At 39.2% G+C, this 27,924-nt stretch overlaps 2 protein-coding genes across 3 annotated transcripts in view; both read left to right on the top strand.

The window, feature by feature from the left end:
• Positions 1-19,545, top strand: part of LOC148891049 (nucleoprotein TPR-like) — a 39,488-nt gene extending 19,943 nt beyond the window's left edge. Inside the window, exons 31-54 of one of the 2 annotated variants that reach the window (XM_089008065.1) lie at positions 1,241-1,451; positions 1,513-1,644; positions 2,566-2,679; positions 3,299-3,382; positions 3,519-3,710; positions 4,128-4,166; positions 4,729-4,914; positions 6,335-6,446; positions 6,514-6,698; positions 6,810-6,880; positions 7,751-7,950; positions 8,767-9,092; positions 9,991-10,062; positions 11,029-11,283; positions 12,689-12,884; positions 12,954-13,129; positions 14,767-14,838; positions 15,858-15,949; positions 16,053-16,165; positions 17,572-17,670; positions 17,792-17,900; positions 18,775-18,902; positions 19,001-19,114; positions 19,220-19,545. In XM_089008065.1, the coding sequence (XP_088864191.1) occupies positions 1,241-1,451; positions 1,513-1,644; positions 2,566-2,679; positions 3,299-3,382; positions 3,519-3,710; positions 4,128-4,166; positions 4,729-4,914; positions 6,335-6,446; positions 6,514-6,698; positions 6,810-6,880; positions 7,751-7,950; positions 8,767-9,092; positions 9,991-10,062; positions 11,029-11,283; positions 12,689-12,884; positions 12,954-13,129; positions 14,767-14,838; positions 15,858-15,949; positions 16,053-16,165; positions 17,572-17,670; positions 17,792-17,900; positions 18,775-18,902; positions 19,001-19,114; positions 19,220-19,269 (3,328 nt within the window). In that variant the 3' untranslated portion in view covers positions 19,270-19,545. Of the gene's footprint in view, positions 1-1,240; positions 1,452-1,512; positions 1,645-2,565; positions 2,680-3,298; positions 3,383-3,518; positions 3,711-4,127; positions 4,167-4,728; positions 4,915-6,334; positions 6,447-6,513; positions 6,699-6,809; positions 6,881-7,750; positions 7,951-8,766; positions 9,093-9,990; positions 10,063-11,028; positions 11,284-12,688; positions 12,885-12,953; positions 13,130-14,766; positions 14,839-15,857; positions 15,950-16,052; positions 16,166-17,571; positions 17,671-17,761; positions 17,901-18,774; positions 18,903-19,000; positions 19,115-19,219 lie in introns of both variants that reach the window. The other variant, XM_089008064.1, reaches the window with a different exon arrangement.
• Positions 19,546-20,455: 910 nt separating this feature from the next.
• On the top strand, positions 20,456-26,647 carry dusp12 (dual specificity phosphatase 12). Its single transcript, XM_089008387.1, has 7 exons — positions 20,456-20,747; positions 21,471-21,584; positions 22,398-22,516; positions 22,584-22,671; positions 23,906-23,997; positions 24,089-24,168; positions 26,380-26,647. The coding sequence occupies exons 1-7, from the start codon at positions 20,485-20,487 to the stop codon at positions 26,530-26,532; spliced, it is 909 nt and encodes a 302-aa protein (XP_088864513.1). The 5' UTR covers positions 20,456-20,484; the 3' UTR covers positions 26,533-26,647.
• Positions 26,648-27,924: the final 1,277 nt, after the last annotated feature.

Raw genomic sequence — 27,924 nt, 5'->3', positions numbered from 1 at the left:
GAACGTTAAATTCGCGAGAATATAATCTTTCACTATTTTTGGGAAACACACGGAGCGCCAAAATGAGTGGTGTGTCATTCGCGAACGAGCCGGTTCATGGAGCTCTTGAAATGGCAGCAGGGTTTTTATTTTCAGGGGTTGCAGAAACACACACGAAAGGGAGATGACAGAGCTTGAAACAAAAAACAAAAGTGAAAACAATCAACAATGAAATGGTGAGAAAATGGATAGAAAACAGTGAAATATGGACTCGTTTCAATTTTATTGATAGTTCAAAGGCAGAGTGTAGACTGCAAGGGTAAAATATCCTGTCAACCAGGCTCCGCAAATAACCCGCAGAAGCCATTTGTACAATTTGAAAAGAACATACAAGCAAGGGAATCAGCTATTAATGAAGTTTCTAGTGTGTCTGCCTGCATCTGTTGCTGTTGCAATAAAATAAATCCAGAGCTCCTTGAGACACTTTATGCAAAAATCTATCCATTCCATCAAGCCATCAACAACCATCACAAAGGTAAATAAAATTACTTTATTATACTGTAGTTTATTTCTTTAATTACAATACCATAGCACATTTATTATACATAAAATAAGATATATTGTGTGTAGTTTTAAGGCTTATTTAGTTGAATGGGGACCTGGGAACGGATTATTCTAATTTTAATGGTTTCTTATGGGAAATTAATGTTTGGAATACACACTTTTCTCCTTACGCACACTTTCTGGGAACCAATTAAGTTCGTAAGCCAAGGTACTGTTGTATAACATTTATCAAAGAACTAAGTAAACAGTTTTGTATACATTACAGGTACAGTTACACAGTCATAAAAATGGATATTCCGAAATGTAAAATGATAAAAATGACACTAAAAGTTATAAAATTTCTAAATGAACTGTAACAGTTTGGTATATAATAGTATTCGATAGAAAACGTTGCTTAAAAACAACAGATTGACATCTGACATCGTATACTATCCTGTCGTGTAAACGTCACGTGGGCCATTTTGAATGGATTTCGACTTACGACCGTTTGACTTACGACCGTTTTGTCGGAACGGAACCCGGTCGTAACTCGGATGTTAGCTGTATATTTATATATTATATTTGCAAAGCTTCATTCTTTAAAGATGCACCTTACAGTCCAGTGCGTTTTATATATTGAAAAACCTTGAAAATACACCATTCATTGGTGCGCCTGATACTCCGGTACCCAGTACGATGAAATCTACTCTCATCCCAGATCCAGCACCAGCACCAACTCGGCGCAATCTCAAGCCAAAAGCCTGAGAGAATCTGTTACCCGCCTGACAGCGGAGCGAGACACTCTGAAGAAAGAAATGGGAACCAAAAACAATGACATCCTTGAGAAAAACAAAACCATCACGCAGGTGAAAAAGATCGGTCGCCGCTACAAGACCCAGTATGAAGAACTCAAAGCCCAGCATGAGAAGGTACGTTTGCACTCTGCCTTTTAATGGCTGCGGAAAGTTAAACGGCTGCTTTATTTCCCAGCTGCAAGCGGAGACGTCGGCTAAAACGCAAGGCGAAACAAGTCAGGCGCAACAGCAGGAGTTGACCAAAAGTCAAGAGGAAGTGACCAAGGTCAAAGAGGAACTAGCCGCATTGAAAGAAGCCATGCAGGAGGTAAGCAACCATCAAACCAGGCTAATTGTAGGATTTCGTCAGCGTTAAATTCATCTAAGCCGCTCGAAATACGAAATACAGTGATACCTCAGTTTACGAACAATTTAGTTGACGAACTTTTCGCCTTACGAACATTACATTCGCGAGACTATAATCTTGGCACACAAATTAGTTTTTGGCGGATGAACCAAACTACAAAGTGGCTGGCGGAATAGTTTTCGTCACCCCCTTTCTTTGAGTGCGGACGTGGTTTGTTATCGAGTGTAGTACTTTTACTATTATGGGACAGAAAAAGTCCTCACCACAGGCTAGTGTTAAGAAGAAAATTACGGTCGGGCAGAAGAGATCATTAAAAAACACAAACGAGGTGTGACTTAGCGTCCCAGTACCAGTATGCTAAGTCGACCATTGCTACGTGTGGCTAAGGGATTTTCAGTGTTGTCTAAGTAACCGTCTCAGGCAATAGAAGAGGTTGGAAAACCTCTGTTGATTTGGATTAACGAAAAGCAGCTAGCGGGGGACAGTGTGAGTGAGGGTATTATCGCCGAGAAAGCACGGCAACTTTACTCGGATCACAAAGGTAAATAAAAAGACTTTATTATGCAGTACAGTTCATTTCTTTCATTACAATACAATATCACATTTATTATACATAAAATAAGGTATATTTTGTGTAGTTTTAAGGCTTATTTAGTAGAAAATGTTTTATGAGGACCTGGGAACAGATTATTCTCATTTTAATGGATTCCTATGGGAAATTAATGTTTGGAATACACACTTTTCGACTTACACACACTTTCTGGGAACCAATTAAATTCATGAGCTGAGGTATCACCGTAAATGACATGCCGCCATTTTACGGTGGGGTTTATATCGAATGTTAGCCAAGAACGATGACAAAAATGGATTCCTTTCATCCAGGCCAAAAGCTCCGAGCAGGAGCTTCAGAATAGCCAAAAGGAAAACCAACAGACCAAGGAAAAGTTACAGGAGATCCAAAACCAGTTGACGCAGAACCAGAATCAGCTAACACAGGTATTGTAACCACTAATTTATTTTTGGTTTGAGCAGGAGGGGCAATCTGTATCTCTTTTGTTATTTGCAGTGGCGAGCCGTGGATTTGGCAGCTAGGCCTTCAGTAGTGCTATGTCTGAATCAATCCAACTCTTAATAACTATACAACCTTGTCTGCAGCTACAGCTGCGACTGCGAGTCATATAAAAATGGTGGTGTGATAGACAACAAATCCACTAGGGGGTAGCGTTAGCCAGGAAATAAGAAGGGCCTGCGAGAAGGCCTTGGTGTCGCCAATTCAAAATCGGATCGGTTACAACCAACACTTTTTTGATGCGATTGAGCCTGCAGAACTGATTGTTAAGGCGTCCGTGTCGATTTCGGACCCTGGTCACAAATAATGGCGGAAATGTGATTGGTTCAATGCTTAAATACGATAACACACACCTGGAAGAACACAAAAGAGGAAAGAAAAGCAATAAAATGAATATGAAAGACAATTTGGAACGATTTCATGTACAAAATATCACTCGCGTCAGTCTGTGATTGTATTTTAAGGCCAGCAGAGAAGGCCTTTTTTTTTAGTCTTCTGGCATTAAATACATATCACAAAGCATTTTCTTTTCTTTTCTTTTTGTAGACTCAGGCCCAGTTGTCTCAAACCCAGACGCAGTTGCAGCAGAGTCAGAAAGATCTTCAACAAGCAAAGACCCACATGCAGCAGGTACAAGAAGCAGCGCTTCTCCAGAACATCTCCCCTCAAAAATCGGACGCTTTTAGGAGCGTTGACGCCTGGCTTGTTTTGGACTTTCGATTGAAATGGAAAAGTGGTCGTCCTGAACCATCTGTCTCGTTTGCAGACTCAGAACCAACTGAAATCGTCTCAATGTCAGGCTCAGGCCCGTCAAAACCAGATTCAGCGGATCCAGAAGGAGCTCCAGCAAGCTAAAGACTCTCTGCAGCAAAACCTTAGCAGTCATAAAAAACTTCAGGAGACCCAACAACAGGAGATAAACAAACTTAAAACCTCTTTGAGCCAAGCAGAGAGTCAGGTGAGTGACTTTGTCCAGTCCGCTAGGTTTTTATTGTCCGTTAGCATGGTGGTCGCTAACTGCTGGGCTGCACGGATATTAACATTAAAAAAATACATTTAAATCCTTGTAATGCTTTATTAATAATAATACATTTAATATATATATAAGCGCCTTTCAAAACTCTCAAGTTCACTTTACAGTCACAGGATAAGTTTTTTTCTGTGGGTGATCAGCGGCAGCCACACGCGCCAGTGTTCACTAAACCCCGAAGTAACTCAAATAGATAGAAAGCTAGCTAGCTAGCTAGCCAATTGATACCTAGCTAAATAGCCAGCCAGCTACATAGTGAATTGATAGCTAGCTAGATAGCGAGCTAACCAGCCAGCTAGCTAGCTAGCCAGCCAGAGCTAATTGTATCTCCTTGCTTCTCCATAGGTGTCTCAGATGCAAGGCCAGGTGGACACCCTCCATAAGGTAAGGCATGATCTACATTTTAGTCGTTTTTTGCCGCTGGCCACGTTGTCGTTACGGTTTCCTCTCGGGGTGTTATCAATTTGGGGAAGCCTTTAGAGTGTCATCTGCTTTCTTCATTTTTTCCCTTTTATTCTTTTTTCTTTTTTCCCCTTTTTTTCTTTTTTTTTCCTTTTTTCTTTTTCTCTTATTTTCTTTTTTTTCGTTTTTTCTTTTGTCATTTTTTTTCCTTTTTTACTTTTTTTATTGATTTCTTTTTTTCCTTTTTTTTCCTTTTTTTCTCTCTTTTTTATGTTTTCTTTTTTCTTCTTTTTCTTTTTGTCCTTTTTTTCTTTTCTTTTTTTCTTTTTTGTCTTTTTTCTTTTCTTGTTTCTTTTTTCTCTTTTTTTCTTTTCTCTTTTTTTTTCCTTATTTTTCTTTTTCTTCTCTTCTCAGGGCGAATAAAATGATGTTCAGGGCCAGATTTGGCCCTCGGGCCTTGACTTTGACACCTGTTCTCTAGGTTGTCTATTGCGCAACTATTTTTGGATTATTAATCAAAATTTTTCCCGACTTTATTTGTCAGATGATGTCTACGGAACAAGCTGAAAATAAACGCCTTCAAGAACAGCTCAAGGAAGTCAAGCAAGCCAACGAAACTCTCACAGCGGCGCAGACGACCCCCAGCCCGTCAATCCGCGCCGGTGATGAGAATCTCGCAACGGATGCAAATCAACCATTCCAAGTGGAGCTTGAACTACTCCGACAGGAGGTCTTGTATTTTTTTGGGGGGTATTTAGAGTAATTTGAACGGAAGATCATTAGGGCCAGGTTGAAATATGATATAATAATATTTTTTGAGATGGGGTATTATCCTGAGAAAATAAGTCAGAAATTTGCTAGATTCAAACTCGCAAATTTGCTAGATTTAAAGTCAGAAATTTGCTAGATTCAAACTCGCAAATTTGCTAGATTTAAAGTAAAAAATTTGCTACATTCAAACTGGCAAATTTTCTAGATATGAAGTCCCAAATTTGCCAGTTTCAAACTGGCAAATTTGATACAATGAAAGTCACAAATTTGATAGATTCAAACTCGCAAATTTGATAGATTGAAAGTCACAAATTTGGGAGATTCAAACTCACACATTTGATAGATTGAAAGTCACAAATTTGCTTGATTTAAACTCGCAAATTTGCTAGATATGAAGTCCCAAATTTGCCAGTTTCAAACTGGCAAATTTGATCGATTGAAAGTCACAAATTTGCTAGATTCAAACTCGCAAATTTGATACATTGAAAGTCACAAATTTGCTCGATGTAAAATCTAGCAAATTTGTGACTTTGAATCTCGCAAATTTGCAAGTTTGAATCTAGCAAATTTGTGACTTTAACTCTAGCAAATTTGCGAGTTTGAATCTAGCAATTTTTTTACTTCTAATCGAGCAAATTTGTGACTTTGAATCTAGCACATTTGTATTTGTGACTTTAAATCTAGCAAATTAGCGAGTTTGAATCTAGCAATTTTTTGTTACTTTAAATCTAGCAAATTCTTTGACTTTATATCTAACAAATTTGTGACTTTAAGTCTAGCAAATTTGCGAGTTTTAATCTAGCACATTTGTGACTTTAAATTCAGCAAATTTGTGACTTTAAATCTAGCAAATTAGCGAGTTTGAATCTAGCAATTTTTTTTTACTTTAAATCTAGCAAATTCTTTGACTTTAAATCTAACAAATTTGTGACTTTTAATCTAGCAAATTTGTGAATTTGAATCTAGCATATTTGTGACTTTAAATCAAGCAAATTTGCGAGTTTGAATCTAGCATTTTTTTTTTACTTTAAATCTAGCAAATTCTTTGACTTTAAATCTAACAAATTTGTGACTTTAAATCTAGCAAATTTGCGAGTTTTAATCTAGCACATTTGTGACTTTAAATTCAGCAAATTTGTGACTTTAAATCTAGCAAATCTGCGAGTTTGAATCTAGCATTTTTTTTTACTTTAAATCTAGCAAATTCTTTGACTTTAAATCTAACAAATTTGTGACTTTTAATCTCGCAAATTTGCGAGTTTGAAACTCGCAAATTTGCGACTTTATTTCTCAGAAAAATACACCATCTGTAAAAACTATATATAAATTACAACCTGGCCCTAATGCTCTCCCGTAAATTTGCAACGCTTGTCTTCCAGTTGTCTGTAAGCAAGAACAAGGAGGAGCAGCTCAGACAGCAGATGGCTGACAAAGAAGAAAAGACCAAGAAGGCTTTTGTCGGAGCTAAGACTAAAATCAACCAACTAAATTGTAGGTTCCGACAATGCACTCAAACGTAATCCTGTATCCTCAACTGCAATATACTTTTACTATTCAGCTGCAAAAGAGAATCTAAGCAAAGAAGTTGAAGACCTCAAGCAATGTAAGGAAGAACTGGAGGTGAGGATGAACGCCCTGAAGTCACAATACGAAGGAAGACTTTTACGGCTTGATCGAGAACTGAGGGAGACTCAAAGTCACTCTGAGACCAGAGACGAATCTCAGGACCCGTCTGGGTCGAAGGTAAACCAGGCGCCATCGGCCATTTTCTAGTCATCCAACCTGAACTTTTAAATGATGAAATTCAGCAGTCATCACTTCTGGAGTTGTTCAACAAGTCGCCTCTTTACTTAGGTGAGCGATCAGAACAGACCTGGAGACCAGAGACAGATCTCCTTGAAGAGTCCGGCCCAAGACCGCAGCAGGTGGGTGACTTTTTGGGTGTGACTGCAGTTTCTCACATACACATTAATTGATTCCCAGAAAATGTGTGTAAGGCAAAAAGTTAGTCTTCCAAACATTTATTTCCCATAGGAAACCATTAAAATGAGAATAATTTGTTCCCAGGTCCCCATAAAACATAATTTTATATTAAATAAGCCTTAAAACTACACACAAGATATCTTATTTTATGTATAATAAGTGTGCTATTGCAGAAGTAATTAAAGACATAACCTGTACTGTATAATAAAGTGTTTTTATATACTTTTTTAATGGTCGTTGATGTCGTTGCCTCTTGATGATATCCGAGTGGTGAAGTTGCCGTGCTTTCTCGGCGATAATACCCTCACTCACAATGTCCCCTGCTAGCTGCTTTTCATTCATCCAAATCAACAGACGTTTTTCAACCTCTTCTATTCTTAGACAACACAGAAGCACCCTGAGCTACACGTAGCAATGGTCAATTTAGCATACTGGCACTGGGACGCTAAGTCACACAAACGCACACCTCGTTGGTGTTTTTCGATGATCTCCTTCTTCTGCTCGACCGTCATTTTCTTTTGTGTCCTCTTCGGTTTAACACTAACCTGCGGTGAGGTCTTTTTCGGTCCCAGAATAGCAAAAGTACTCCACTCGATAACAAACCATGTCTGCACTCAATGAAAGTGGGTGTGTAAAACTCGTGTGGTTTGGTTCGGCTGCCGAAAACGAGTTCGTGTGCCAAATTATATTGTTGCGAATTTAATGTTCGTGAGCTAAAGCGCTCGTCACCCGAGGTATCACGGTATTCCAAAAAAAAAACCCAAAATCATTTTCTCATAAATTTTGCATATCGTCCCATATTTGTCAAACAGCTCGAGCCTGTCTGACCCGCCTACCGCCAATATCCGCCCCACCCCGAGCGCCCCATCACCCAGCAACAAACCGAGCCCTTCCGCAGGCAGCAAGTCGACGCCCCGAGCCAGTATCAGACCCATGGTTACCCCGGCGACCGTCCCCACGCCAACGCCCACCGCCACTGTGATGCCCACCACGCAGACTGACAGCCAAGAGGGTAAGAATTTGTGTCTTTTCGAAAAGTCGTAGACATTTTCATGATCCTATAATTTAGGATGTCCAAACTGCGGCCCGGGGGCCAAATGCGGCCCATGGTCAATTTTTATCTGGTCCGCAGCCTTTGTCATATAATTAATAACGCCGGCGTGTAGAATAAATACATCGGGCGTTAGCGCCGTTACCCACGTATGCTAAGTGCTGCCATCTAGAGGCTCAATGAGGAACAGCCATTTTTTTGTTCTTTTGGCTTCAAGATGGCGCCGCGAGAATGACTCCCTTTCCAGCAACTCCTGTATTTTGTTTTTCTACTTCTTTTATTCCTTTAATCTACGATGTGCAAAAAAAAATGTGTCCACTCCAGTGCCAGGGTTTTTGTCATTTTCACTCAAATTGCAACACCCACAGAATTTTGAGTTTTCGAACTACATAATAATATTAATAATAATCATAATAATAATTTAATTTCATAGCTAGCCAACTAATAATAATAATAGTAATAAAACATTACATTTATATGTGCCTTTCAAAACTCTCAAGGACACTTTACAGTCACAGGATTTTTTTGTGCGGGTGAGCAGCGGCAGCCATTCGCGCCAGCGTTCACCCTACCCAGAAGTAACACAGCAGCAAATGTGAGCATCATTCTCACAAAATCTCTTGAACCATCGTTGGCGGCTTTATTTATTTATTTAGCCTTTGGCTAGCTTGGTATATCATTTATTTTCTGTTGGCATGACACCATCTTGTGACTATTATGATTTGTTTTTTTAAAAAAAGGCCATTTCAAGGATTCGCAATGCTTCTGTTTGTATAGTGTTGATGACTACGGCAGCCGCCACACACGCGGTCATCTCCAGTCTGACCGCTCCGGCGTCCATCACGCAACCGAGCGGCACGCAGGCCACAGCTTTTGTCCAGCCCACTCAGCAACAACAACAACAACAACAGGCGTCGTCTCAAGATGTCGGCAGCAGCGTGGACGTAGAACGGCCGTCGACGTCCTCCGCCGTCGTCGGAGCCGCAGCGAGTTCCAAACGAATTAGAGAGGAGGATCTCGAGGACGAGGATGTCAAACCGGAGAGTTCTCAGGCGCCTTCCAGCGCCAAAAAGCTCAGATTGAGAGCAACTATTGCTCTGCAGGTAAATGCAGACCTCCATTCTTCAGTTTCTTTACAGTAATTTCCTGTCCAAATGTCACCAAGTGCCCCTTTAATTCCCCTGATACTGTGACTTAAAGGACAACCGACACCTCCGGACAAGTTGCGTCCATAATTTGTAAAATCACTTCAAACGACTTCTACTGAGCGCATTTTACAAAGATTCCACGACATCTAGCTATATTTTACCTTTTAAGACTCGCGCTGAATATTCAGGAAGTCTTGTTTTCCAGTTGATGACAGTTCCTGACGTGACGTCACCGAGAAAGCGACACGCAATGCATTTTGGGTACTTTGGTCTGAAAACTTCGTGTTGATGACGAAATTAGAAGGAAAACACATAAATAACGCCATGATGAATCATTGTGTGTTGCACCAAGACTACTATTTGATACTAGTTGACACAAATTCCCAGCAGACAAATCAGCCCATTTCCAATGGGGCTTGGGCGCCATCTTGTGCGCTACATTGGAGTCCCGACGGCTCGAATTGATATGGGAGGACTCCTTTAATCGATTGCAAACATGTATGCTTTCCTCTTCAGAACTCTTTGAATCATATTCATAACCGGATGAGTAACAATCCCAATCTCGACTCTCTGAAGCCATTGTTTTGATTCTCGAGCAAGGCAACGTGTGGAAAATAGTGACATCACGAACAAGGGGGCGGGACTTTCTGAATCTGCCCAGTTCCGAGCTCATTTTTTGGCAGTTTTGGGACACTTTACGTCATTTTTATTGGTGTTTTGCATTTGACTAAAAATATCAGCCTGCGTGTTTTGGGTATTTAAGAGGCTATAAAACGTTTTTCTGATGTCAGTTAGGAAACTAAAATAATGCTGTGGGTTGTCCTTTAATTCACTTCAATGAACACTTTGGCAGATGGAAGGTGATGAGGAGGTAGAAGATCTTGAGGATGAAGGTGAAAGACAAGATTCACCCGACAATAGTCAGGTCAGTTGACTTTGAAAATTTCCTTGCACGGTTGCATTGCATTAGCCTTTATTAGTCTCGCAGTGGAGAAATGTACATTTCACAGCAGTAAAGTGATGAATGTAAGAGGAAAGGAAGAAGTAGAAAAACAAAATACAGGAGCTGCTGTAAAGGCAGCCACTCTCGCGGCGCCATCTTTAAGTCAAAACAACAACAAAATATGACAACAAAAAGACACAGACAGTCATTCAATCCTAAGCATTTTCTGCACCCTCTTTGTTGCATGAAGCTATTAGCTATATGGCTATCTAGCTAGTTGGCTTACTGGCTGGCTATCTATTAGCCATCTAGCTAGATACCTGGCTGGCTATCCATTTGCTATCCATTTTCTATCTATTTGCTATCTATTAGCTATCTAGCTATGTAGCTGGCTATCTATTGGCTATATAGGCAGCTGCCTAGCTAGCTAGATATTTGCGATCTATTAGCTATGTGGCTAGCTTGCTAGCTAGCTATGTAGCTGGCTGGCTATTAGCTATATCAGAATCAGAAAACCTTTATTCGTCCCACAATGAGGACATTTGCAGTCCACAGCGGCAATAAATGCATATATGGCTATCTAGCTAGTTGGCTGACTGTCTGGCTGGCTATCTATTAGCTATCTAGCTAGCTACCTAGCTATCTATTTGCTATGTATTAGCTATCTGGTGAGCAACCTAGCTATATATCTGGCTATTGGATTTATTAGCTATATGGCTAGCCGGCTAGTTAGCTAGCTGTCTGAATGCTATCTATTAGCTATCTGTTAGCTAGCTAGCTTTCTATCTATTTGAGTTACTTCTGGGTTGAGTGAACGCTGGCTCATGTGGCTTCCGCTGCTCACCTGCAGAAAAAAAACATCCTGTGACTGTAAAGTGACCTTGAGAGTTTTGAAAGGCGCTTATAAAGTGTTAAAATGTATTATTATTATTATTATTTACTGTCTAGGAGCTTCCGGAAGATTTTCCCGTCATCCCCGAAGATGACGACATAGAGGAGGAAGGCATGTCCCAGTCGGTCCCTTCCGATCGGACGTCTCCTCAGGAGTCGGGCTTGACCCGTGAAGTTATTCTGATCGACACAGACAGCGAAAGCCGTGAGAGCAGAGGAGAGAAACCAGAGACTTCGGGTGTGGAGGAGGAAGAAGAAGAAGAAGAGGAGGAAGGTGAAGAAGAAGAAGAAGAAGAAGAGGAGGAAGAGGAGGTACATCCCTTTTTTTCCATAATAACAATAATCCATTTCATTTATAAGCGCCTTTCAAAACTCTCAAGGTCACTTTACAGTCACAGGATAAGTTTTACTGTGGGTGAGCAGCGGCAGCCATACGCGCCAGCGTTCACTCAACCTGGAAGTAAATAGAAAGCTAGCTAGCCAGCTAATAGATAGTCAACAGATAGCTCGCTAGATAGCTACCCACCTAGATAGCTGTATAGCTAGATAGTTATTTAGCTAATACACTGAATGTATAGCTAGCTAACTAATAGATAGCTATCTAGATTGCCAGCTAACAGATATCCAGCTAATAGATAGCAAGCTAGATAGCTAATAGACAGCAAATTGGTAGCTAGTCAGCCAGATAGCTGGATAATAATAATAATACATTTCATTTATAAGCGCCTTTCAAAACTCTCAAGGTCACTTTACAGTCACAGGATAAGTTTTACCGTGGGTGAGCAGCGGCAGCCATACGCGCCAGCGTTCACTCAACCTGGAAGTAAATAGAAAGCTAGCTAGCCAGCTAATAGATAGTCAACAGATAGCTCGCTAGATAGCTACCCACCTAGATAGCTGTATAGCTAGATAGTTATTTAGCTAATACACTGAATGTATAGCTAGCTAACTAATAGATAGCTATCTAGATATCCAGCTAATAGATAGCAAGCTAGATAGCTAATAGACAGCAAATTGGTAGCTAGCCAGCCAGATAGCTGGATAATAATAATAATACATTTCATTTATAAGCGCCTTTCAAAACTCTCAAGGTCACTTTACAGTCACTGGATCAGTTTTTCTGTGGGTGAGCAGCGGCAGCCACATGCGCCAGCGTTCACTCAACCTGGAAGTAAATAGAAAGCTAGCTAGCCAGCTAATAGATAGTCAACAGATAGCTCGCTAGATAGCTACCCACCTAGATAGCCGTATAGCTAGATAGTTATTTAGCTAATACACTGAATGTATAGCTAGCTAACTAATAGATAGCTATCTAGATTGCCAGCTAACAGATATCCAGCTAATAGATAGCAAGCTAGATAGCTAATAGACAGCAAATTGGTAGCTAGCCAGCCAGATAGCTGGATAATAATAATAATACATTTCATTTATAAGCGCCTTTCAAAACTCTCAAGGTCACTTTACAGTCACTGGATCAGTTTTTCTGTGGGTGAGCAGCGGCAGCCACATGCGCCAGCGTTCACTCAACCCAGAAGTAACTCAAATAAATAAAAAGCTAGCTAGCTATTAGACAGCCAACAGATAGCTAGCCAATTGATAGCTAATAGATACCCAGCTAGCTAATAGATTGCTGTCGAGGGCCCTCCCACCCCCACCAGGGCCTTCCTAGCATCCAAACATATCCAGGTTTGTTCTAAAAGCGCCGTTTCACCTTTAGTATAAAATGGAGGGCGGAGAGGAAGAAGAGGAGGAGGAAGATGATGACGATGAGGAAGATGGCGACGATTCAAGTAACCCCGCTATGAAGCGAGAAGACGAAAGCAGCGAGGAAGAAGACGGACGGCGGCCATCCGTCCCCACCGGCGCTGAGGAGAATGATTCTCAGGGGGCCCCCGAGCCGTCGTCCCGCAGCGGTGACAAAAAGGTTTTGCTTTGGTTCTTCTCCGCTTAGCGGTTCCTCATGGTTCTATCGTGTTCTCCAGGCGATTCCGGCGAGTCGGAATCCCAAAGGGAGGCGGTCCACGTGGCCCCGACGTCGTCCCCGGCCACTTCTTCACTAACGCTGCGGCTGCCCCAACCGCGAAGACCCTCGCATTCCCTGCCTCCGCGACTGTATATCCAACCCCCAGCTTCAGAGCTCGGGCCCCCTCATGCGCAGGTGAACGCTCAAAATCGCAAGATGCCACTTGAACCGTTTTGGGGAAGCCGTTCATTACAATGTTTCATCCCCTCCACATTTTACATACAGAGCGCACAAAAAAATTAATAACTACCATATTTTCCGGTGTATAAGGCGCACCCAAAAGCCTGGATTTGCTTCAAAAGGTGACCCTGCGCTTTATACACGAATGCACCTTATATATACATATACAGTGATACCTCAGCTTACGAACGCTTTAGCTCACGAACTTTTCACTTTACGAACATTACATTTGCGAGAATATAATCTTGGCATACAAACTAGTTTTCATGAGACACACGGAGCGCCACAATGGCTGCCGGACTAGTTTTCGCCGGAGAAACACCAAACCACACGGTCGAACAGCGCCACAATGGCTGGCGGACTAGTTTTCCACACCCACTTTCTTTCAGTGCACTCAGTGCAGACGTGGTTTATTATCAAGTGGAGTACTTTTGCTGTTGTGGGTGCGAAAAAGACCCCACCACAGGCTAGTGTTCAGCCGTAGAGGACACAAAACAAAAGCAGAAGAAGTCGAGCAGAAGAAGGACATCCTCAAGAAACACGAACAAGGTGTGCGTTTGGGTGCATTAGCGTCCCAGTACCAGTAGGCCAAGTCGATCATTGCTACGTGTGGCTAAGGGTGTTTCTGTGTCATCTAAGCAACGGTCTCAGGCAATAGAAGAGGTTGAAAAACTTCTGTTGATTTGGATTAACAAAAAGCAGCTAGCAGGGGATTGTGTGAGTGAGGGTATTATCGTCGAGAAAGCATGGCAACTTCACTCGGATATCATCAAGAGGCAACGACATCAACAACCATCACAAAGGTCAATAAAACGACTTTATTATATAGTACAGTTTATTTCTTTCATGACAATACAATAGCACATTTATTATACATAAAATAAGGTCTATTTTGTGTCGTTTTAAGGCTTATTTAGTAGAAAATTATGTTTTATGGGGACCTGGAAACAGATTATTCTCATTTATAATGGTTTCTTATGGTAAATTAATGTTTGGAAGACACACTTTTTGCCTTATACACACTTTCTGGGAACCAATTAAGTTCGTAAGCTGAGGTATCACTGTAATGTTGAACCACAACAGGTCTCGCAACTACAGTCAGGTTCGCTTTAGATCTGGAAAAAGTTTGAAAATACACCATTTCTTGGGGGTGCGCCTTATACACCGTAAAATATGGTAGTTTTCAAATTTGATGTAAAAAAATATTGACTGTTATTGTGATTTACATGGGATAATTTGAAATTTTGGTTGAGACATTAGCAAGCATCATGGAATTTCACAAGTTTGAATTGCTTTCGCGGGCCAAATAAAATGATATGGCGGGCCAAATTACGCCCCCGGGCCTTGACTTAGACACCTGTGATGTAAGGGATTAGCCAGATAGCTGAATAGAAAGAGAGCTAGCTAGCTAGCTTGTTTGGTAGCTTGATAGATGAGCATGGAATTTGACAAGTTTGATTTGCTTTCGCGGGCCGAATAAAATGATATGGCGGGCCAGATTTGGCCCCCGGGCCTTGACTTAGACACCTGTGACTTAACACCAAATGGTTTTAGTTTATTGTGCGTCTTTGTGTGTGCTATCCACCATCCAGAGGCAGTCCTCCCAACTCCGACGACCATCGGTGGGTCGAGGCCCACAACTGACGCCGGGGATCGGCAGTATGGTAAGACGTCTTTCAAACCTTTTTTAGAGGTCGCGACTGCGTTGTCCGCCATGTTCTGACCCTTCACGCCAGAATCACAATTTTCACTGCAAAACGTGGCCCAAAATGGCTCCACTGGACAATGTGCCACTTTACACCAATGAACAGATACTTGTTTTTGTTTATAGGACATTTTTTTTTTGTTTCCTAACTGACATCAGAAAAACGTTTGATAGCATCTAAAATACCCAAAACACGCAGGCTGATATTTTTAGTCAAATGCAAAACACCAATAAAAATGAGTTAAAGTGTCCCAAAACTACTTCAAAATGAAACCGGAAGTGGCCAGTTTCAGACGGTCCCGCCCCCTTGTTCGTGACGTCACGCCAGTACGTCTTTGCTTTGCTCTAGAATCAAAACAATGGCTTCAGATTGGGAGAAGATGCTTTCTTGTTACTCATCCAGTTATGAATATGATTCAAATAGTTCTGAAGAGGAAAGCATACATGTTTGCAATCGATTAAAGAAGTCCTCCCGTATCAATTTGAGCCATCAGGACTCCAATGTAGCGTCCCAGAAAATGCACAAGATGGCGCCCAAGCTCTGTTGGAAATGGGCTGATTTGTCTGCTGGGAAATTTGTGTCAAATAGTAGTTTTGGTACAACACACAATGATTCACCATTGTGTTATTTATATGTTTTCCTTCTAATTTCACCATCAACACTGTTTTCAGACGAAAAAAAGCCCAAAATGCATTGTGTGTCGCTTTCTCGGTCAGGGGCGTTCCCTCCGTGACGTCACGTCAGGAATCGTCAAACTCAAAAACAAGACTTCCTGAATATTCAGCGTGAGTCTTAAAACGTAAAATATAGCTATATGGCGTGGAATGTTTGTAAAATACACTCAGTAGAAGTCATTTGAAGTGATTTTACAAATTATGGACGCAACTTGTCCGGAGGCGTTGGTTGTCCTTTAATTTTGTCCACCTTGCGAACCAGAAGGACGTGGTGTCCACAGTACGTGTGCTTCTGTGTTTCAGCAACATTTCTTTGACGATGATGACCGGATGGTTCCGAGTACCCCTACTCTGGTCGTGCCCCATCGTACCGACGGCTTTGCTGAAGCTATCCAGTAAGTAGACCTCAGCACTATTTCTCAGCAGATGAGCACTCAGATTAAGCGCCCCAATGTTTGGCCATGTTGATCACCCACCTGTGTCGTTGTGTCACCTTAGTTCCCCTCAGGTCGCAGGTTTGTCCACCAGGTTTAGATTTGGACCTCCTGAAGACCTTCTCCCTCAAACCTCTGCATCACACTCGGACTTGGGGCAGCTGGCATCTCAAGGAGGTACCGCACAACAAATGACACCTGTTGTATGCTGTGCCCTTACTATAGTATATAGTAATAGTAAAAACTAATAGTATAGTATGTGTTTTCAACCCGAAAAAAAATAATAAAAAATGACCATGTGTAGTAAGGCATTTAGTGCCCGTCAGAAAATGATCAGGTGTAGTAAGGCATTTAGTGCCAAAAAATGACCATGTATAGTAAGCCGTTTTTTGCCGAAAAAAAACGACAATGTATCATATGCCGTGTTTAGCTGAAAAAAAAAAACATGTGTAGTAAGGCATTTTTCCTAAAAAAAAACACCATTAGGTAAGGCATTTTTTGCTGAAAAAAACTCATGTATAGTAAGGGTTTTTTTGCTGAAAAATATGACCATGTATAGTAAGGCGTTTTTGCTGAAAAAAAAAAAGAACCAAGCAGTTTTTTGCCGTAAAAAATGACCATGAGGTAAGGCATTTTTTGCTGAAAAAAATGACCGTGTATATTAAGGCGTTTTTTTTGCCCAAAAAAACCTACCATGTATAGTAAGGCATTTTTTTGTCGAAAAAAAACGACCATGTATAGTAAGGTGTTTTCAGCGTGAAAAAAAACGACCATGTATAGTAAGGTGTTTTCAGCGTGAAAAAAAACGACCATGTATAGTAAGGCATTTTTTGTCGAAAAAAAAACGACCATGTATAGTAAGGCTTTTTTTTTTTGTCAGAAAAAAAACACCATGTATAGTAAGGCGTTTTATGTCAGGAAAAAAACGACCATGTATAGTAAGCCGTTTTTGCTGAAAAAAAACGACCATGTATAGTAAGGCATTTAGTGCCAAAAAAAACTACCATGTATCATCAGGCATTTTTTCAGGAAAAAAACAATCATGCTAAGGAAGGCGTTTTTAGCTGGAAAAAAAGACCACGTATATTAAGGCGTTTTTCGCCCAAAAAAAACAACCATGTATAGCAAGGCATTTAGTGCCAAAAAAAGACCATGTATAGTAAGGTGTTTAGTGCCCAAAAAACAACAACCATGTATATATAGCAAGGCATTTTTTGCAGGAAAAAAAAACATGTATAGTAAGCCGTCTTTACCGTAAAAAAAAGACCATGTATAGTAAGGCGTTTAGTGCCCAAAAAACAACAACCATGTATATATAGTAAGGCATTTTTTGCAGGAAAAAAAAACATGTATTTCTTTACCGTAAAAAAAAGACCATGTATAGTAAGGGTGCCCAAAAAACAACAACCATGTATAGTAAGCCATGTTTAGCCTAAAAAAAGATCATGTATAGTAAGGCTTTTTTAGCATGCAAAAAACAAGCATGTATACTAAAGTGCCTGGAAGAAAAAACATGTATAATAAGTACGGTGTTTTTGGGCCCTGAAAAAAACCCTACTACTAAGCCGCCATTGCATAATCAGGTCTGGGCATGTATGAGTCCCCGCTATTCCTGGCTGCTCATGATGAAGATGGAGGAGGAAGAAGTGTCCCCACGACCCCATTGCAGGTGGCTGCACCTGGTGAGGGACACCGTCCACGTCCACGTTGGACGCATTTATCACGGCCTCTCAAACAACCACTTGAGCTTTGTATCTTCACTTTGTGCGCCAGTGACCGTCTTCACGGAGTCTCTGCCCTCAGACAGTGGCGACAACATGGCGTCCCAGTCTGTTCCCATGGTAACTGCCTCCACCGGGATGTCCGCGCCGGGCGACGACGGAGATGAGGTGTTCATGGAACAAGAAGAAAGGTGAGCTACTTTTCGGGAATTTGTGGGTGCGCTTCATTATCTATCTATTAGCTATCTATTAGCTTTCTATTAGCTATCTATTTGCTATATATTAGCGAACTGGCCAGCTAGCTATCTGGCTGGGTATCTATTATTTATATAGCTAGTTGTATTTATATAGCTGGCTATCGATTGGCTATCTATTTGCTACCTATTAGCTAACTGGCCAGCTAGCTAGCTTTCTGGCTGGCTATCTATTAGTTATATAGCTATTGTCTAGCAGTCTAGTTGGCTATATATTAGCTAGCTAGCTTTCGATCTATTTACTTTGGGGTTGAGTGAACGCTGGCGTGCGTGACTGCCGCTGCTCACCCGCAGAAAAACTTCTCCTGTGACTGAAAAGTGACCTTGAGAGTTTTGAAAGGTGTTTATAAATGAAATTTATTATTATTATTATTATTATTATTACTACTGCTATTACTATTTCTATTTGTACTGCTATTACTATTATTACTATCACTACTATCATTACTATCACTACTATTATTACTAACTACTATCACTACTAAAGATATAACAATAGCCATAATAAGGCTATTGTTATTGCTATTGCTATTACTACTACTATTACTACTGCTATTACTGCTGCTATTACCATTACTATTACTCTTACTACTATTATTACTATCACTACTACTATAACTACTATCACTACTACTATCGCTACTACTATTACTACTACTATTCCTACTACTATTACTACTATTACTACTATTACTACTACTATGATCATTACTACTACTACTGCTACTACTATTTACTACTATTACTACTACTATTATTATTATTACAATTCTATCTATGGCTACTCTTTATCTTCTTGGTTTTCTTTCAGTCCCCCCGCTGAGGTTTCTTTGGACACCCGCGCTGACGCCGAAACGGCGGCGCAGCAAAGTGAAGATGCATCGCTTCCGTCCACCAGCCAAGACGCCGATTCGTCCACGATGTTCAACACCTTGTGCAGTAAGACCTTCTGAATGGACTCATTCGTCAATTTCGGGTGACGGCGGCCATTTTGGTCAGGGTGAAACGTCGCCGATGCTAATCCGCTACGTTTGCAGACACCGGCGGCGTTACTCCGAGGCGCTTGGTGACCACTCAGCCCGTGATGAGCACCTCGCTAAGCAGAGGAAGCAGAGGCAGGGGAGAAGGACGCGTGTTGATTACCCGCCGAGGTATGGACGTGAAGTGCTTTTCATTTTCAAGACGTGCGCTTCCATGTTTTTCAAACCTCAATTTCCCATAAGAAACCATTAAACCTCAATTTTTTTTGGCGTTAGGGACGCTTGGTCGATCGAGAGGAGGAGCGGGCAGAGGGACCTCCAACTAAATATCAATTCAACTTGACCTGGAATACACAAAAACAAATCCATCATGCGGAACCACGTATCCTGGAGTTTTTAAAACGCTATTCACCAATACGGCAGATCACATTTGGGGTTTGTTATTGTACTGTTTGTGCGAACCGTTTTTTTTTTTTTTAGTTTTTTAGGTTTTTTTTTTTGTTTCATGTGTGCATGAGCAAATTGTTCAATGCTTTTCCAGTCATGCTGTTGTCATTTTCATCAGTCTTATTTTCTTAACCTTCTTATAATAAAGTGAAGAAGAAGAACTGGTATGGGAATGAGTCATGCTTGTTTTTAAAGGTAGTCATGTGGAGCTATTTGAAGCAAACATGCTAAGGAAGCTAGCTAGCTGGTCTTTACAGTGCTAACTTTCTACCTATTTGAGTTATTCAACTATCTTGCTAATTATCTACGAGTTATCTATTAGCTATCTAGCTACCCATCTATTAGTTATCTATTAGCTAGCTAGCTAACTTTCTACCTATTTGAGTTATTCATCTATCTATCTAACTAGCTATGAGTTATCTATTAGCTAGCTAGCTAACTTTCTATCTATTTGAGTTACTTCCGGGTTGAGTGAACGCTGGCGCGTGTGGCTGCCGCTGCTCACCCACAGAAAAACGTATCCGGTGACTGTAAAGTGACCTTGAGAGTTTTGAAAAGCGCTTATAAATGAACTGTATTATATTCCTATATAGTCATTCTCTGAACATTGGAGCTGGTGTGATTGAGGTGGAAAATCCATATTTACTCTCATTAAATCTAAAAAACATTTAGCCTAACTGCATATTTTTACTAAATAAAACCCCCTTTTCTGATTTTTTTTTTCTGTCAGTCTGCTTTCATCTGGATTTTTTTTTATTATAATAATACATTTTATTTTCAAGCACCTTTCAAAGCTCTCAAGGACACTTTACAGTCACAGAGAAGCATAGAGGAAAACAGATACAATAATAAATAAAATACAATTATAAATATAAACGAGATAAAGTTACACAGAAAATGCGATTTTAAATAGGTGGGTTTTGAGAAGAGATTTAAAAGTGGGAAGAGAATCAATGTTACGAATGTTTTTCGCCTTGTCTGAGTCGCATCCCGGTGTACAAGCCACTGAGAATTTACACGATCGGAACCTATTATGCACGTACGTTTTACCCGGACGTCTTTCCAAGCCGGACCAGTCACGCCAATGTTAAGGTATGCTCCTGGTGGATCCTTGCGTGTTCATTGGAACGGCGGCCGATCTGAATGACAGTCGGGGCTTGGAAGAAGCTGGCGTCACTCACATCGTGTCTGTGGACTCCGTGGACTCGGAGCCTTTTCTGCCCGCGGGCTCCAATTATCGCAAGAAATGGATTAATATCCTGGATGAAGTCACGTCGGACCTCTTGAGCCACCTGGACGATTGCTACCTCTTCATTCGGGAGGCCGTGGACGGAGGCGGGGCCGCACTCGTCCACTGGTAATAATAATAATAATAATAATAATAATAATCGTAATTATATACTGTATTTAATTTCAAAACTCTCAAGGACACTTTACACTAACAAGATTTTTTTCAGACGCGCCTGCTTAACTCAACCCGGAAGTAACTCAAATATACAACGGTAAAGGGCAATGTCATCCATTAATGATGATAATAATAATATTAATAATAATAATAATAATAATAATACATGTTATTTTTAAGCGCTTTTCAAACCCATTAAGGATATCGATTAATATATCGATAGTCCCGGTTATATCGATACTATTTCTATGCACGCACGGAGAAAATTACATGCAAACAGGGTCGGATATATCGATAGTCCCTGTTATATCGATATTTTTTCGGACTCCCTTGAATATCGATATAACGAGACTTTACTGTAGATAGAAAGCTAGCTAGATATATAGATAGCTAATAATAATACTAATAATAATCCATTGCATCTACAAGCGCGTAAGGGGCAATGTCATTCAGGAATAATAATCATAATAATAATAAGAAGAATATATGTTATTTATAAGCACCTTTGAAAACTCTCAATGACACTACAGTAACAGGATATATTTTTTTCTGCATGTTAGCGGCGGCAGCCAAACGCGCCATCTTAACTCAACACGGAAGTAATTCAAATATAAAACAGGCTGAGATATCAAACACCAGTAAAATAAATGAGCCCTAAACGTATTTGTGCTTCAGTCAGGCTGGCCGTAGTCGCAGTGCCACCGTTGTGACCGCTTACCTCATGAGGACACACAAACTGGCTTTTGCTGAGGCTTATGGCAGACTGAAAAATGTCAAGCAGGATGTGGGGTAAGTATCTCGCCCGACTTACCGGACAACCCACACCATTTTTTTTGTTTCCTAACTGACATCAGAAAAACGTTTTATAGCATCGAAAATAGCCAAAAGACGCAGGCTGATGTTTTTAGTCAAATGCAAAACACCAATAAAAATGACTTTAAAGTGTCCCAAAACTGCCACAAAATGAGCTTGGAACTGGGCAGATTTAGAAAGTCCCGCCCCCTTGTTCGTGACATCACGCCAGGATACTCCTTCACAAACTGCCTTGCTCCAGAATCAAAACAAGGGCTTCAGAGAATTCAGATTCAGAGATTCTTGTTACTCATCCAGTTATGAATATGATTCAAATAGTTCTGAATCAGAAAACCTTTATTCGTCCCACAATGGGGACATTTGCGCAAAATGGCGCACAAGCTCCATTGGAAAATGGTCTAATTTGTCCGCCGGGAATTTGCGTCGACTTCCACCTTCTTTACCGCAATTGGCTGCGACACACAACGATTCACCATTGCGTTATTGATGTCGTTTTCCTTTTAATTTCACCATCAACACAGTGTTTTCAGATGAAAAAAAAAGGACCCAAAATGCATTGTGTGTCGCTTTCTCAGTCAGGGGCGTTCCCTCCGTGACGTCACGTCAGGTATCGTCATCAACTCCAAAACAAGACTTCCTGAATATTCAGCGCGAGTCTTAAAAGGTCAAATCTAGCGATATGCGGTGGAATAATTGTCAAATACGCTGAGTAGAAGTCATTTCGAGTGATTTTTCCAAATTATGGAGACAACTTGTCCGCAGGTGTCAAGAAATGTTTGTGCATTTCAGGATCAACAGCGGTTTCGAGGCTCAGTTGCGCCTGTACGAGACTTTGAGTTGTCAAGTGGACACCAGCAATCCACTATACAAGCAATACAGATTGACAAAGATTACCGAGAAATACCCCGGTAAATGCCAAATGCCACCTAAAAGTGCTTTTTTTTGTTCTTTATTCACACTGTGCTTTGTGCATAGAGTTGCAGCTGATTCCCAGGGAAGTATTTGCAGCCGACCCCGCCAAAAGCAACTCGTCTGAAGTCTCCTATCGTTGCCGGAAGTGCCGGTAAATCATCACCATCACCTGAGGCGGAATTTGCACTATGTGGTTCAAGCGACGCCATTCTGATTGGTTCATTTGTTGTTGTTTTTGCTGCCCCCCAGTTTCCTCCTCTCTAATAATAATAATAATAATTAATAATGATAATAATAATAAATAATATTGAATCATATTTAATAATATTGAATATTATTTAATAATAATAATAATAAATAAATATTGTTATTGTTATAAATAAATAATATTGAATAATAATAAATAATATTGAATGATAAATAATATTGAATCATATTTAATAATATTGAATATTATTTAATAATAATAATAAATAAATGTTGGTATTGTTATAAATAAATAATATTGAATAATAATAAATAATATTGAATAATTAATATTGAATCATATTTAATAATATTGAATATTATTTAATAATAATAATAACAATAAATAAATATTGTTATTGTTATAAATAAATAATATTGAATAATAATAAATAATATTGAATCATATTTAATAATATTGAATATTATTTAATAATAATAATAATAATATATATTGTTATTGTTATAAATAAATAATATTGAATAATAATAAATAATATTGAATAATATTTAATAATGAATAATATTTAATAATAATAAATACTACTACTAATAATAATAATATTGAATACTCATAAATATTGAATAATATTTAATAATATTGAATAATATTTAATATTGAATAATAATAATGAAAATAATAATGAATACTACTACTACTACTAATAATAATAATAATCACCAATCATGAATCATAAATCATAAAGCACAAATCATAAATCATGAATCATAAATAATAAATAATACATTGAATGTATAAGCGCCTTTCAAAACTCTCAAGGTCACTTTATAGTCACAGGATCAGTTTTTCTGTGGGTGAGCAGCGGCAGCCACGCGCGCCAATGTTTACTCAACCCGGAAGTAACTCAAATAGAAATATGTCTAATTCGCTAATAGATAGCCAGCAAGATGGTTATTTAGCTAATTGATATTGATTAAATCGAGCACATTAGCGAGTTTGAAACGTGCAAATTTGCGACTTTTTTCTGCGAATAATACCTCATCTGTGTAAAAAAAAAAAAAAAAAAAAAGAAGATTTCAACCTGGCCCGAATGCTCTTCCGTACAATTGGAACAACAACAACAACAGTCACCAACAAGCCTCGTTGTTTGTTTTTTGTTTGTTCTTCTCGTTTGCAGAAGAACTTTGTTCCGCAGCTCCAGTGTCCTCAGTCACCCGTTGGGAGAAGGAGCGTCAGCGTTCAGCCATAAAAAGTCCTTCAACCTGACCGGTCAGTAGACCACCTGGGAGGGGGGGAGTTAAAACAAGAAACAAAGATTGTCATCAACCCCAAGAAGAAATCGTCGCTGATGTTTTTGCAGAAGGAGTCGAGTGTACGTCGTATTTCGTTGAACCGGTGCAGTGGATGGAGCAAGCGTTACTGGCCGTGATGGACGGACAGGTACGCTACGTAACCTTTGACCTACTTCTGCTTGCGGCAAATATATACAGCGATACCTTGGCTTACCAACTTAATTGGTTCCCAGAAAGTCTGTGTAAAGCAAAGTGTGTATTCCAAACATTAATCTCCCATAAGAAACCATTCAAATGAGAATAATCCGTTCCCAGGTCCCCATAAAACATCAATTTCTACGAAATAAGCCTTAAAACTACACATGATATACATTATTTCATGTATTATTATTATTATGAATATTAATTATTATGAATATTATTGTTAATATGTATAATAAATGAGAGAGTCTTAAATAAATACATACATGAATAAATATATATATACATAAATAAATATATAATACAAACAAATAAATACATAAACACATTTAAATAAATACATACGTAAATACATTTACATACATAATTAAATACATAAATATATATAAACAAACAAATAAATCCATAAACAAACACTTAACCAAGATGGCGCCCGAGTAGGCAGCCTCAGCAAGTGCTCTCATGAGCCTTGCTTTTTTTGGTTGTTTTTGTCTTGTTTTGTGTTTTCTTTTGTCACTTTGTGTTGTTGTGCATCGTGTGGAACGGATACAGATTGTTTTTCAGCATTTTTGACCACGACATTCATCAAGGAGGAGACTGTGCTGAGCGGGTGCGCCTTTTCGGCAGCATGAATATGCCAGTACTGTTTTTGAATGGGAGGAATGTCGGAGCCATTCGACTGCCATCGCTGGACACCAAAGGGGCCATTGTGCTTTTTTGCGCCTGTAATGGGCAGCATCTTCACAGCCCCGCTTTGTTTAGCGGAAAGGTCAGTGCCGTTGGACGGTCTGCGGCTGGATGGATGCATGGCTGGAGGAACCCGCAATAAGAAGAAAGGAGCGTCAGCGCAGAGCGCCGATGCGTATGTGGAACTGTTGCGGCTTGGAATTGAAGCAGATTTATGTGGAACAGGAGATGTGAGTCAATCTCTTTTCGTCAATGGATGCTACAGCTGCGTGTTTGCTTTCAACATTTAGCTTGTAGTTGACATGCACATTCCACCATGATGTCCCTGATCCACTGGTGGAAAGACGCTTTGATCCTCTCCTCTTTCATCTAGAACTGTTTCATGTCATCACAAAGAGGGTACAGCAAGTCCTGAAGAATGAATGTCTCTCTGTGTCTTTGTTTTGTCATATTGTCTCTATGCTGTCATATTATTTGTTATTTAGTTTTTTTTTGTTCTTTTGACTTCAAGACGGCGCCGCGAGAGTGGCTGCCTTTCCAGCAGCTCATGTATTTTTGTTTTTCTACTTTCATTCCTTTCATCACTTTGCTGCTGTGAAATGTAAATTTCTCCACTGTGAGACTAATAAAGGCATATCCAATCCAATCCAATCCAATCCAAATAAATACATATATAAATACATAAATAAATACATACATACATAAATACATATATAAATACATAAATAAATACATATATAAATACATAAATAAATACATACATACATAAACACATATATAAACAAGCAAATAAATCCATAAACAAACGCTTAAATAAATACATATAAATACATAAATAAATACATAAATAAATACATACATACATAAATATATAAATACATAAACACATAAATAAATACATATATAAATAAATGCATACATATATAAATACATATATAAATACATAATTAAATACATAAATATATATAAACAAGCAAATAAATCCATAAACAAACGCTTAAATAAATACATATAAATACATATATAAATACATAAATAAATACATACATACATAAATACAGATATAAATACATAAACAAACACTTAAATAAATACATATATAAATACATAAACAAATACAAATATAAATACATAAATATATATATACTATAATATAAATACTGCGAGACTAATAAGGGCAAATCCAATCCAATCAACACACAAATAAACACAAAACAAACAAATGAATACAGACAAAAACACACTCTTCAAAACAACTGAAGGAAAATACACAGTAATCGTTGTTTTTGTTGTTGATTGGCAAAGATGGGATATTTTAACCTTGCAGTCTACACTCTGCCTTTGAACTATCAATAAAGTTGAAACGAGTCCAAATTTCACTTTAGTTTTTTTGTTTCTTTTTTTTCCACTTTTGTTTATTCTTTTAATTTTTGTTGCCTTTTTTTTTTGTTTGTTTGTTTTTGCTTTGCAGCTGCTGTGTCCCAAATGTCGCTCCAAATTGGGCTCGTTCAGCTGGTGCGGCGATCGGTGCTCGTGCGGCCGCTGGGTCACGCCTTCCTTTCAGCTGCATCGCAACCGAGTGGACGAGATTCGACAACTCGTCAACTTGACAAGCGGGACGTAAAGGTCGTAAAGGTCGTCACACACGTCAGCGCATTTTGCACATTTTGGAATAAAGAAAAGAGAAGAAAAAAGTCACGGCTCATCGCGACAATCAATTGTTTGCTGTCGTTTTTCAGACGGAACATTTGCAGGCCGTGGATCTCTCTTGCTCTCTCTCTCTCTTTTCTCTCTTCTGCCTTTCTTTCTATCTCTTATCTCTCTTTTTCCTCTCTCTCTTTTCTCTCTCTTCTCTCTCTTTCTCTCCTCTCTCTCTTTTCTCTCTCTTCTCTCCTCTCTAGCTCGCTCGCTCTCTCTTTTATCTCTCTATCTCCCTCTCTCTCTCTCTGTCGCTCTTTCGCTCTCTCTCTCCGATATTTCTTTGTCTCTCTCTTATCTGCCTCTCTTTCCTCTCTTTCTCTGTCTTTCACTCCTCTCTCTCTCTTTCTCTCTCTGTCTCTTTTCTCTCTCTTTCTCTCTGTATTCTTTCTCTTTTCTTTCTCTCTCTCTCTCTTTTCTCTCTCTTTCTCTCTGTATTCTTTCTCTTTTCTCTCTCTCTCTCTGTCTCTTTTCTCTCTCTTTCTCTCTGTATTCTTTCTCTTTTCTCTCTCTCTCTCTCTCTCTCTCTCTCTCTCTCTCTCTTTCTCTCCTCTCTCCTTTTCTCTCTCTCTTCTATCTTTCTTTCTGTCTCTTTATTTATCTCTCTATTTATCTCTCTCTCTCTCTCTCTCTCTCTCAAGACCCCCCAAAAAACGACCATGTATATATAGTAAGGCGTTTTTCGACGAAAAAAACGACCATGTATAGTAAGGCATTTTTTTTTTTTTTTTTTTTTTTTTTTCACAAAAAAACGCCTTACTATACATGGTCGTTTTTTTTTTTTTTTTCCGAAAAATAACGACCATGTATAGTAAGGCGTTTTTTGCGAAAAAAGCAACCATGTATAGTAAGGCATCTTTAGCCTTAAAAAACGACCATGTTATAGTGAGGCGTTTTTCGACGAAAAAACGACCATGTATAATAAGGCGGGTTTTTTTCGACCAAAAAACGACCATATTATAAAAGGTCTTTTTTTTTTTTCACCTTACTATACATTTTTTTTTTTTTCAGAAAAAAAAACGCCTTACTATACATGGTCTTTTTTTTTCGTCAGAAAAAAAATGCCTTATTATAACATGGTCGTTTTATAAGGCTAAAGACGCCTTACTATACATGGTCGGTTTTTTTCTGGAAAAAATGCCTTACTATACATGGTCAATTTTTTACGCGAAAAACGGCTTACTATACATGGTCGTTTTTTTGCCGAAAGAAACGACCATGTATAGTAAGGCGTTTTTTTTTTTGTCGAAAAAAAAACGACCATGTATAATAAGGCATTTTTTTTCTGAAAAAAAAAGACCATGTTTAGTAAGGCGTT

Source organism: Hippocampus bargibanti, linkage group LG11, assembly GCF_051943395.1.
Source record: "Hippocampus bargibanti isolate YZ-2025 linkage group LG11, ASM5194339v1, whole genome shotgun sequence".
NCBI lineage: Eukaryota > Metazoa > Chordata > Actinopteri > Syngnathiformes > Syngnathidae > Hippocampus > Hippocampus bargibanti.
This window is presented reverse-complemented; position numbering and strand designations above follow the sequence as displayed.